The sequence below is a fragment of the Panthera leo genome, chromosome B3 (assembly GCF_018350215.1).
Source record: "Panthera leo isolate Ple1 chromosome B3, P.leo_Ple1_pat1.1, whole genome shotgun sequence".
Lineage (NCBI taxonomy): Eukaryota > Metazoa > Chordata > Mammalia > Carnivora > Felidae > Panthera > Panthera leo.
Genome location: NC_056684.1, coordinates 42,862,944 through 42,875,392, shown reverse-complemented (window position 1 = coordinate 42,875,392; position 12,449 = coordinate 42,862,944). Strand labels below are relative to the sequence as shown.

Genomic DNA, 12,449 nt, shown 5'->3' with positions numbered 1-12,449 from the left:
TATTTACGCAAGAGACTTTTTTTAAACACCAAAATATACCTGTGGTAGAAAAGTACATGAGGAAAAGGGGTAGGGGAAAAAGTTATTCTATCATACACTGACATCAATCAATCAAAGGACTCACAAACTTTTTTGGTAAGGAGCCATATAGTAAATATTTTAGGCTTTGTAGCTGAGATAAAATTGAGGTTATTATTTAAGTGCTTAGATAACAAGAGAGAGGAAAAAAAACTTCCACAAATTTTTCTAATTGATGAAATTCAAAATATAAAAACAATTGAGTATACATTTTAAAAACACAAGTTTATTAATGAGAAAAAAAGATTTTTAAATTTTTTATTACTTGTTTTTCATTAAAGTATAATTGCCATAAAACATATTAATTGAAATAAAACATAAAAAATAATTTAATATTTGAGTATATTGTAAAATGATCATCACAATAAATCTAGTTACTATCTGTTACCATATGTACTTGCAAAAAAAATTTTTTTACAGTTGTTTCTCAGGGGTGACAACTTAATGCTTCACTTAATTAGGGCTCAAAGTCAGTATTCATAGAGGCTAATTCTTTAGTCACTTCAAACTCAGCACTGGCTACTTGACTGTACAGTAACAGCAGTATTAGAAGTATCTAGTGACTCAAGAGCCAAAGAAAACGAGTCAAAATCATTTGTCTTATTTTTAGTTGACTACTGATGTTGTTGTAAAAGTCCTTAGTTGTTCAAGCAACTGTTCTCCCAAAATGACTAATGGTCCTAAGCTTATTTACTCTGGACACATTTCTTCAGGGTTACATTCAGATAATTCAATTAACTTACCACTAATAAAAGGCATTCCTTGCATGGCTAACAAATGAGTCATTCAGAAACTAACTTTGCTGCACCCTCATTTTTGGTTTTTTATTTTTGTGAAGAAATTATGCTAAGAGATAAATCAGTCAGTCAGAGAAAGACAAAAACCAAATGATTTGACTCATCTGTGGAGTTTAAGAAACAAAACAGATGAATATGGGGGAAGGGGAAAGAAAAGAGAGGGAAGCAAATCTTAAGAGACTCTTAAGGAGAGAGAACAAACTGAGGGCTGCTGGAAGGAGGTGGGTAGAGGGATGGGCTAGATGGGTGATGGGTATTAAGGAGGGCACTTGTAATGAGCACTGGGGGCTATACGTAAGTGATGAATCACTAAATTCTACTCCTGAAACCAATATTATACTGTATGTTAACTAACTAGAATTTAAATAAAAACTTGAAATCAAAAATACATACATATACACATACATACACATATACATAAATGAAATTTTGCTGTGATGAGATATTTTGTCTTAAATTTTCTAATCTTTCTGGCCATTCCTTTCCTGTGAGGTAGGCATATTGTGATATGTGCTTATTTGGAAATGTCAATATATCGTATATTCTTTTAGCACAGGTATAGGCTCATTACACAATAAAATAATGCTTTGCCATTTCATTCAATAACTCTGCCCTGTAAGAGAGACATTCAAAGTCCACTTTTGTCTACTTCTTTTGACATGGTGAGCATGCATTAGTAATAAAAAATAAGTAAAAGTTGCAGTATAGCTATACGTGTGGCACTCATACACTCTCAAGTTATTTGTCCTTTGTTGTGTGCTAAGCAGTAGCACAAAAGCAGCCACAGACATGTAAAAGAATAAGCCAGGCTGCATTCTAATAAACTTTACTTAGGGGCAACAAACTTTGAATTTCATATCATTTTCATTCTGTTACAAAATACTATTTTCCTTTCAAATTTTTCTAACCTAAATTGTAAAAAATTCTTGACCAAGGTCTGTAAAAAAAAATAAATAAAAATAAAAACAAGCCACCAGCTAGATTTAGCTGATAGGCCATACTTGGTTGATCCCTGATTACAGAATTTTGCATAATGATAAAATAAAGCCCCATATTATTCCAGCTTACATAGCTTGTTGGTATTAATCAATGATACCGTTAACAATGTCCTCACTGTATCATGTATTAGAGAACACCAGTTGATGAAGGTAATGAATAAAGTATCTACTATAAATTATATAAATCCAACACTGATTCATTATAAAAACTCTTCAACAAATTAGGAAGAGAGGAGAACTTCCTCAACTCGATAAGGAACATCAACAAAAAACCTACAGTTAACATCATACTTAATGGTGAGAAACTAGATGCTTTCTTGCCAAGATCAGAAACAAATCAAGGACGTCTACTCTCACCACTCCTTCCTATTCAACACTGGGAAATCCTAGATAATGCAATTAAGTCAAGAAAATAAAAGGTACACAGATTAGAAAAGATGGTGAAACAAAGCTGCCTTTGTTCTCAGATGACATGTCTATGTAGAAAATCCCAAAGATGCAACCAAAAAATTCCTGCAACTAATGTTTCAAGATACAGAGTTAATATACAAAAGTCAGTTGTTTTCTTATATACTTGCAATGAATAATTGAAATTTGAAATTAAAAACACAATAACCTTTACAATGGCAACAAAGAAATGAAACACTTAGATATAAACAGAATCTAACAAATTTGTGTGAAGTCTGTAGACTCATGTATGAGGAAGACAACAAAAGTTTGATGAAAGAGGCTGAAGATCTGAATAAATAAAACGATCTCTGTACATGGCTATGAAGATTCAATAATGTCAAGACATCGGTTCTTTCCATGTTGATCTATAAATGCAATCCCAACCAGTGTCCCAGCTAACTGAGAAACTAATTCTAAAGTTTATATGGAAAGGCAAAAGACTCAGAACAGCCAATACAATATAGAAGAAGAAAAAAGCTGGAGGATGGAGACTACATGACCTCAAGATTACCACAAAACTACAGACCTCAAGACAGTGTGGTATGGGTGAAAGAACTGACAAACAGATCAAGAAAACAGACGGTCCAGAAATAGACCCTAACACAGATAGTCAGCTAATTTTTGAAAAGGAGCAAAAACAATTCAATGGAAAAAGGACAATCTTTTCAACAGTGACAGAACTGGATATCCACATGCGAAAGAAAGAAAGAAAGAAAGAAAGAAAGAAAGAAAGAAAGAAAGAAAGAAAGAAAGAAAGAAAGAAAGAAAGAAAGAAAAGAAATCTAGCCACAGAGCTTACACATTTCACAAAAACTAACTGAAAATGTATACAAACCTAAACATCAAACACAAAACTATAAAATCCAGAAAATAACATATGAGAAAATGTAAGTAACTTTGCACTTGGTGATGACTTTTAAGATACAACACCAAAAGCGCAACTCATGAACCAAAGAATTCATGTTGGATCTCCTTCCTATGAAAGACAGTGTTAAAAGAATGAAAAGACAGGCAGAAACTGGAAGAAAATATCTGCAAAACACGTATATGATAAAAGGCTGGCATCTAAAATATATGAGGAACTCTTAAAATTCAATGGTAAGGCCATGAAAAATTACAAAATGGGAAAAAGACCTGAATTTCACCACAGAAGATATTCTGATGGCAAATAAGCATTTGAAAATGCTCAACAGCATATGTAATTAGCAAATTGCAAATTAAAATAACAATGACATATCACTACATCCTATAAGAATGGCCAAAATCCAGACACTGACAACAAATACTGGCATGGGTGTGGAACAATGAATGCTCATTCATTCATTCATTCCTGGTGGAAATGCAAAATGGCGCAGCCAGTTTGCAAGACAATTTGGCAACTGCTTACAAAACTAAACTAATCCTACCAAATAATCCAGCAATCACGCTTCTTGATACTTAACCCAAATGACTTAAAAACTTATGTCTACACAAAAAACTACCTATGAATGTTTATAGCAGCTTCATTCATAAATGCCAGAAGTTGGAAGCAACGAAGATGTCTTTCAACAGGTGAATAAACTGTGGTACACCCAAACATGGGATATTATTCAGTGATTTAAAAAAATGAGTTATCGAGCCACAAAAAGACACGAAGAAACCTAAAAAAAAATGTCGCTAAGTGAAAGAGGCCTATCTGAAAAGCCTACATAACTGTATGATTCCAGTGATAATGACATTCTGGAAGAGGCAAAAACTTCAGAGACAGTAAAAAGACCAGTGATTTCCAGAGGTTCAGGGGATGAATAGGCAGAAAGAGAGAAAGGGATGAATAGGCAGTTACAGGAGATTTTTACAGTAGTGAAACTATTCTATATGACACTGTAATAACAGATATGTGTTACTCATTTGCCAAAACCCATAGAATTATAACACAAAGAGCAAACTCTAACTTAAACAATACCAACACTGGACTTTAAGTAATAATAACAATAACAATAACAATAATAATAATAATAATAATGTATTAACATTAGTTTATCAATAGTAAAAAATGTACCACACTATTTCAAGATGTTAATAATAGGGGGAAAATGCAGGGTATACAGGAACTCTGTATAGTCAATTTTTCTGTACACCTAAAACTGTTCAAAAGAATAAAAGTCTATTGATTAAAATTACATAACTGATTTACTTTTCCTCAGTACATATCTCTATTGAATGTGTATTAAATGTATAGTGTATCATAACAAAGATAATCAAGTTCTTTTAGGTGAATTTTTAAAAGTCCTGATAAAGGCCAATCTGATACAATATAATAGTATATATAATATTAAAGTAAAAATAAGTTAACCAAAGAACAGCAGAGTGGAAAAACTGAATTTATACGACTTAAAAATGATTTTTATATTAGGTTAAAAATACTATACAATACTGAAATGTATAACCAAGAGAATACATTACTCAAACATATACAAATATAGTAATATTATATTAGCGGCGTGTATACCATTTATAGAATCCTTTATCTGTCAGGTGTTGTGTAAAGTACATTATATACATGACCTCTTAATTTTTACTTAGTTTTTATTTTTACTTCACTAAACACATGATTATTGATAAGTGCTATGAGGGTTATACATGGTAACATGTTAACCATTCCACCCAACAGCCTCCAAGAAAAGAAGGAGTCTTTTACCAAAGTCCGTGCAATTAAAAAAAAAAAAACTAAATAAATTCGAATATTTTTCCTATACAGATACAAGCAGAGTCAGAGAAAATAACTGGTTCCATCACTATTAAAAAGGTCTAAGTAACCGCCCATTAAAGATTATGTACCCATGTCAAAGACTGCCTTCTCTGTGAACGTTTTTTCCGGTTTATCTGACCCATTGTTGTTGGTTTCCCTAACCCATGCCAGTATAGTAGGAGCAAAGACATTATCTTAGTCATCTTTCTATATTAGGGCATTTTCAACTAGCAGTGAAAAAAACTGTTCAAAAGTTATGCTGAAAGAATATATAGTATATCCAAATACAGAATATATTTATTCTCATTAAGCTTGACACTATGAGCTCAATGCTTCTGAAAGACTTCTGATGCCTTATCTTCCTTCTTCCCTACCTGGTTATCCCAATATATGAAACTTCCTGCTTGTTTTCATTGTTAACCAGTGAAAGCCCAAGACTGTGGAGAGAAAAGGTTATTTCATGATCGGCCTGCTCCATTTCTTCTGCCTGCAGTGCTTTGGAAACCAAGGCAACATCATCAGTGAAAAGCAACACTCGCTGACGCCCATCCAGGAATGATACCCAGTGTATCTGGATATTTGCATCATATGGAAACTGTCCACATTCATCCTGGGGAAAAATAGATTTAATATTAAACTCATAAGCAGCAAGTTGTCATTACATAAAGTTAAACTACAGTCACATTTAGAAAAGTTTGACAAGTATGTCTATAAATTGAAAACCATCAAAATGACATAAATCAAAGTTAAAACCTATTTTAAAACATAACTCACTGACTTTTTCAAACAATAACAAACATTAATAGCGCTTAATTTTTTTTGTACCCTAGGTTTGACTGCTCAAAGGGCACTTGGCAGGAACAAGAGTTTCCTACAATGGCACTGGTGCAATAAGCTGCTTACTTGTCTCCAAGATGGAGAACAGAATGGTTCCTATATTTATTAGAATAGTAACCTCAGATAAAACTAACCTATTTATTTTTATGTTTTAATAACTTATAACACTGCAAATATTTATAACAGTGATTATATAAATAGTGACTACATAAATAGTGATTATATAAATCACACTATTCAACAATAAAACTATGGTTTGTACTCATACTTTTTCACAAAGCCTTCTTGGCTGAGGGTCTCACCATGGCCCTTAAAAATATAAGATTTGATTTGGTCAGTGTTTTCAGAGACTTAAATAATTATTCCCCTTCATTCTGGACTTAATATAAATATAACAGTCATTTCAACAAGCGTGACAAGTACCTACTATGTGCTTTCCATCTCATGCTTTCTTGGAAAAAAAATGCAAATGGATAAAGGATTTACCAAAAGCATAGGTATAGATGAGTTCTGTTGCTGTTTAAAATCAAGTACTTTTTAAAAACTCAACTATAGTTGACACAGGATGTTTCATTAGTTTTAAGCGTACAAAATAATGTTCAACAGCTTCTATACGTTATCCTATGTTCACCACAAGAATAGCTACTATCTGTCACCATTCAACACTACTGAAATACCAACGACTATATTCCCTATGCTGTACCTGTCAGCCCTGTGACTTATGGAAGTCTGTACCTCCCACTCCCCTTCACCCATTTCACCCACTGCTCCCTGCCTACCTCAACCTCTGGCAAGCACCAGTTTGTTCTCTATATTGATGGGTCTGTTTCTGTTTTTTTGTTTGTTTACTTTTTAATTAGGTTTATTTGTTTTTCAGAAAGAGAGCATGAGTGGGAGAGGGGCACAGAGAGAAAGAGACAGAGAATCTAAAGCAGGCTCCAGGCTCCGAGCTGTCAGCACAGAGCCCAATGCAGGGCTTGAACCCAAGAACCATGAGATCATGACCTGAGCCGAAGTAGGACGCTTAACCGACTGAGCAACCCAGGCGTCCTTGTTTGTTTTTTAGATTCCAATGTAAGTGAAATCACATGGTTGTTTTGTCTTTCTCTGTCTGACTTACTTCACATAGCATAATATCCTCAAGGTTTTTCCATGTTATTACTAATGACAAGAACTCATTATTTTTAAGGCTGAGCAATACTCTATGATATATATACATATATGTATGTATATCACATTCTGTTCTTTTAAATCTCTCAGTGGGGGGCATCCAAGTGGCTCAGTAGTTAAGTGTCTGCTTCAGCTCAGGTCATGATCTCACTGTTCTGGAGATCCAGCCCTGATCTAGCCCAACACAGGGCTGCAGAGCTGGATGGAGCCTGCTTGGGATTCTCTCTCTCTCTGCCACTCCCCTGCTCATATGCACGTGAGCGTGTTCTCTCTCCCTCAAAATAAATAAACTTAAAAAAATTTTTAAACATTTAAAAAAATCTTTCAGTGGACTCAAGCCAGGAGAGTTAAGAATAGGTAAATATGCGGGTATTATTTTATATAAAATAATTCTATATATAGAAATAACCTTATGTATATCCAAGATTTTATATACATATAAAATAATGCCTGGCAGATTTAGAGCAATAATTCTTGGCAAATATACAACATATATTTTCAGCGTTTAAAACTACCTGTTATATCATTATATAATGGCATCATCCAAGCCAAATGACAGGATAAGGACAAGACATTTACTGATGTACACAGGCTATTTGCATATCTTGGCTACTATAAATACTATCGCAATAAACAGGGGTGCATATACCTTTTCAAATTATTGTTTTATTTTCTTTGTGTAAATACCCAGAAGTGGAAAAATTGGATCCTGTGGTACTTCCATTTTTAGTTTTTTGAGGAACCTCCATACTGTTTTCCCAGTGGCTGCACTAATTTATATTCCCACCAACAGTGCATAAGTGTTCTTTTTTCTCCACATCCTCGCCAGCATACTGCTTTTTAAAAATTTATTGCTTTTAACATAGGTCAAAGTAGCCTACTCAGTTTTTAAAATTCTAATATGCAATCAAATTTTGCAAATGTTCCTTAAGTACCTATTAAGAAGGTGAATTCTCTCTGTAAAGTACAAAATTTGGTATGTGTCTTGGTTCAATCTTAGTTATTATGGAAATACTCTCTAATCATATTTAGTTTTCATCTATTTGGTCTGTTAAGAATTAAATGAGGTGTGTTAAAATATCCTCTGGTAATTGTGTTTTGGTCGACTTCCAGCATTTTAAGTTTTATATTTTTGATATGATGTTATTCTTTGCAGGAAAGTTTATGGCTATCATGCCTTTTTTGTCATAACATCATATTCTATTTAAAGGTTTCTGCTTTGAATTATAGTTGTTCAGAAATTAATACCAACAACTTCACTTTCTTTTTACTTCTGTCTGCCTGCTGTATCTTTACTGCCTCTTTATGCTTGTAACTTACACTTCCTTAGCTTTCCCTCCCTTACTCTAAAGGTAAAATTTTCTTTATGTTCTTTTTCTCATTTTAAAATTCTTTTATCAATGATTTTAGATCTACAAATTGACAAGTTTTTTTAAAAAAACAAAATCTTTAATCTATGTTTCTCTAATTAAAATGTAAGATTAAATGATGTATTTATAGAATGAGCAAAATATATTCTGCTTCCCGACTCTGCTTTCACTTCATTTTGTTGTCTCTTTTTATTTCACCATTCATTCTTCTATTTCATAGCTGCCATCACTTTATAACTTAACTGAGGATGTGAGGAAATTTTCTTGTGGTCCTCTTACAGTAAAAAATTTTTCAGAGGTATAATGACCTCTGATTCTACAGAATAATGCTACATTTTTCTCCCAAACTATTTTTTTCATAAACCCCATGTTGTTGTTGTTGTTGTTGTTGTTTCCTTTTCATTCATACTTAATAAGGAAAGATCTGTTCAGACCTAAGGTTTAACCAATAATGTGTAGATTTCCTTTGAACTCCCTCTTCACGTCCACTGGGGCCTGAGCAGATCTCCCTTCCCAAATGAACCTAGCAGACCCGGGAATGAGCAAGTGCCTTGCTTCCAACTCAATTTCCAGAATCTGGCAGATTATGTGCTATTTTTCCTACGGCCTGGTTCTCTAACACCAAACAGAAGAGAAACATTAAAAACTACAACCCCTGTATACACCATTCCCAGATGCTTTCTGAATGTGCCTCAGTATACAAACCTGAATATCCTCCTCCAGAAGGTCCTTCCCATGTTCTCTCTAGTGTCAATACACTACCTTGGGGCACTGCAGTTGCTGAGCAGCATTAAATGTGAGGAGAGGGGAAGTAATACCAGCAAAGCACAGAAATCTCTGGCAAAGCTCCCACGCCTCTGAGCCAGGGAGCTAAGAGTATCAGGGAAGTGAAGCCTCGGTACCACTCATAAACCTTTTGTTTTGCTCTTATAAAAAGTAAAGCACAAGCAACCAGTAGAGCTCCATCAAATTGTCATGATGGAAATTATTGCAAGAATCCAGTAACAGAGGAACTATCATTCTGATATTTCAAAAGTGGGTAAGTCTTTATCTCTTTTGTGGGTATTTTAGAGGAATTATGGGAGAGGATAATCCAGTCACTGTTGGCCAATTACCATTTTAAAGCAAAAGTCAAGAAAGCTTTTTTAACAAATGGCATTATCAGACAAAAGAGCAGGACACTGTTATGAACTTTTCATGATAGAACATATTACTACAGAAACTAGATGATCTATATCACTAATGCAGGAGCCAATTCTTACATTAGAGAAAGGCTGGTATATGAATTAAGAGCTTCCCAAAGTCTAAGACTCTCAGAATAACATATATGATTAAATTAGTTGCCTAAATACTGTTTCAATAAATATTTCATTAAATTTTTCATATGGGATAATTTGCATACTGTCAGATTCCTATGGCCTTGGGGCGACTCGGTGGCTCAGTCAGTTAGGTGTCCCACTCTTGATTTCAGCTCAGGTCATGAGCTCACAGTTGTGAGAATGAGCCCCACGTTAGGCTCCATGCTGAGTGTGGAGCCTGGTTGGGACTCTCTCTCTCCTTATCTCTCTGCCCCTCCCTGGCTCACTCTCTCTCAAAATAAATATACATTAAAAAATAAAACTAAAAAAAAAAACATGGCCTTGATTGGGAAAACATGCCTAAAAACTTCATAGCCAACAGTGGTAAGCATATGTTCAAAATGAAATTGTTTTCACCTAGCTTTAAAGTTGCTTTCTTTAAAGCTTAAATGTATATTAGTAACTGAAAGAAACCAATTTGAGAAAGCTTAAATGTATATTATTAACTGAAGGAAACCAATACTATATCATTCCAACTATATTACATTCTGGAAAAGGCAAAACTATGGACACAATAAAGTGATGAGTGCTTGCCAGGTGGGAAGGGTGAGTGGACTGGCAGGCCACAGCAGATTTTTAGGGCAGAGAAAATACTCTATATGATAGTATAATACTGGATATATGTCATCACATAATTGTTCAAACCCACAGAATGTACAAGAGAGAACCGTAACATAAACTAAGGACTCTGGATGATTATGGTATGTCAGTGTAAATTCATTTTTGGTAAATTATCAACTATTTTGATGAGTGGTGTTGATAAAGGGTGAGGCTCTGTATGTGTGGAGTCAGGGTATATGGAAAGTATATGTATATCTCTCTCACTGTTGTAAAATTCAAACTGCTCTAAAAAATAAAGTCTTAAAAATTTTTTTAAAATAAAGTTGCTTTCTTTAAAAAAAAAAGGCACATTAGAGGGTACTTGAATGGTCTTTACCGGGCAAGATGAAGCAGGACTATTTTTTACATTGTAAACACATTATTTTGACTAATCTAAAATATTGGTATGAACTACTTGCAATCTAAAGTCCAAAAGCAACTTATTTTGATAATGCTTCCAGGGGCGCCTGGGTGGCTCAGTCTGACTTCGACTCAGGGCATGATCTCACTGTTCGTGGGCTCGAGCCCCGTGTCGGGCTCGGTGCTGACAGCTCGGAGCCTGGACCCTGCCTCAGATTCTGTGTCTCCCTCTCACTCTGCTCCTCCCCCACTCATGCTCTGTGTCTCTCTCTCAAAAATAAATAAACATTAAGAAAATTTTTTTTTTTAAAAAAGGAAAATACTTCCATCTGATCTTTCATTCAGTAAGGGCAAAGAGGACTGTGTGAAGCTAGCTTGCCTGCTTCCTTTGCCATCAGGCAGCTCATACAGCACCCATTCACATCAAATGATACCTTTAACAGACTGTGCTCCCCGGTATTTGCTGCATACGTCCATGTAAGCTGTCTGGTACCAGTAGGATCCGCCCAGGCAAAGAGTCGAGCTTGTCCTGGCAGCAAGTGCACTTCTTCCTGTGAGCCACTGAAACACAACGGACAGAGGGAAGATTAAAATATCCAAGCCTTGAGATACCCAGACCTGTGATTTACAGAGAGGGGACTGGCAGAAAAATCTTATAAAATCACCTTTGTTAATCAACAGAACCCTGCGTAACAATAAGTAACCTAAAATGTCCAACAAACTAATGGTTTTAAAGCTTGAGGGAACTGGGGCGCCTGGGTGGCTCAGTCGGTTAAGCGGCCGACTTCGGCTCAGGTCATGATCTCGCGGTCCGTGAGTTCGAGCCCCGCATCGGGCTCTGTGCTGACAGCTCAGAGCCTGGAGCCTGTTTCAGATTCTGTGTCTCCCTCTCTCTGACCCTCCCCCGTTCATGCTCTGTCTCTCTCTGTCTCAAAAATAAATAAACGTTAAAAGCTTGAGGGAATGGAATTTGCCTTTCTGAAGCTGCAGTACCCTCCAAATTGATCCAGGCAATATAACAGCAATGGAATTCATTAAGGTAGACAGATTGGTACATCCGAGTCCACCTGTAGAAAAAAGCTATAAATAGTAAGTTCTTTGGCAGCAGCAGAACTCCACTCAGTGCTTAAATTTAAGTTTTTTAATCACACACAATTAGATAACAAACATGAGTCTCAGGAAAAAAGAAATTAGGTCCATACTGTTGCTACTCAAAGTGATCTGTGGATAAGCAGCATCAACATCAACTGGAGCTTCCTGAAAGTGCAAAATCCTGGGCCCCGCCTAAAACCTGCTAAATCAGAATCTGTACTTTAACAATGTTTAAGAAGTATTAGTCCATATTACAAAAAACTTTCCAGAGAACTAAAAAGAAAAAAAAAAATTAACCCAATTAGGTTTCAACCCCATTCTGTGCTTTTAGATCTCTCAGTGAGGGGTGGGAGTGAGTAGCTCAGTAGTTAAGGGTCAGGTTCTTGGTTTTAGTTCAGGTCATGATCTCACTGTTCTGGAGATCCAGCCCTGATCCAGCCCCGCACAGGGCTGTAGAGCTCAATGGAGCCTGCTTGGGATTCTCTCTTTCTCTCTCTCTCTCTGCCCCTCTCCTGCTTGTGTGCACATGCATGTGTTTTAAAATTTTTTTTTTAATTAAAAAAATTCTCTCAGTGGATTCAAGCCAGAAGACTTAAAAATAGGTAAATCTG

At 35.4% G+C, this 12,449-nt stretch overlaps 1 protein-coding gene across 1 annotated transcript in view; it reads right to left on the bottom strand.

Annotated features, from left to right (window-relative positions):
* VPS13C (vacuolar protein sorting 13 homolog C) overlaps nucleotides 1-12,449 on the bottom strand; it is a 192,877-nt gene that overhangs the window by 28,879 nt on the left and 151,549 nt on the right. Inside the window, exons 64-65 of the mRNA XM_042941847.1 lie at nucleotides 11,181-11,307; nucleotides 5,426-5,661 (exon numbers count right to left, since the gene is read on the bottom strand). Of these exons, the coding sequence (XP_042797781.1) occupies nucleotides 5,426-5,661; nucleotides 11,181-11,307 (363 nt within the window). The remainder of the gene's footprint in view (nucleotides 1-5,425; nucleotides 5,662-11,180; nucleotides 11,308-12,449) is intronic.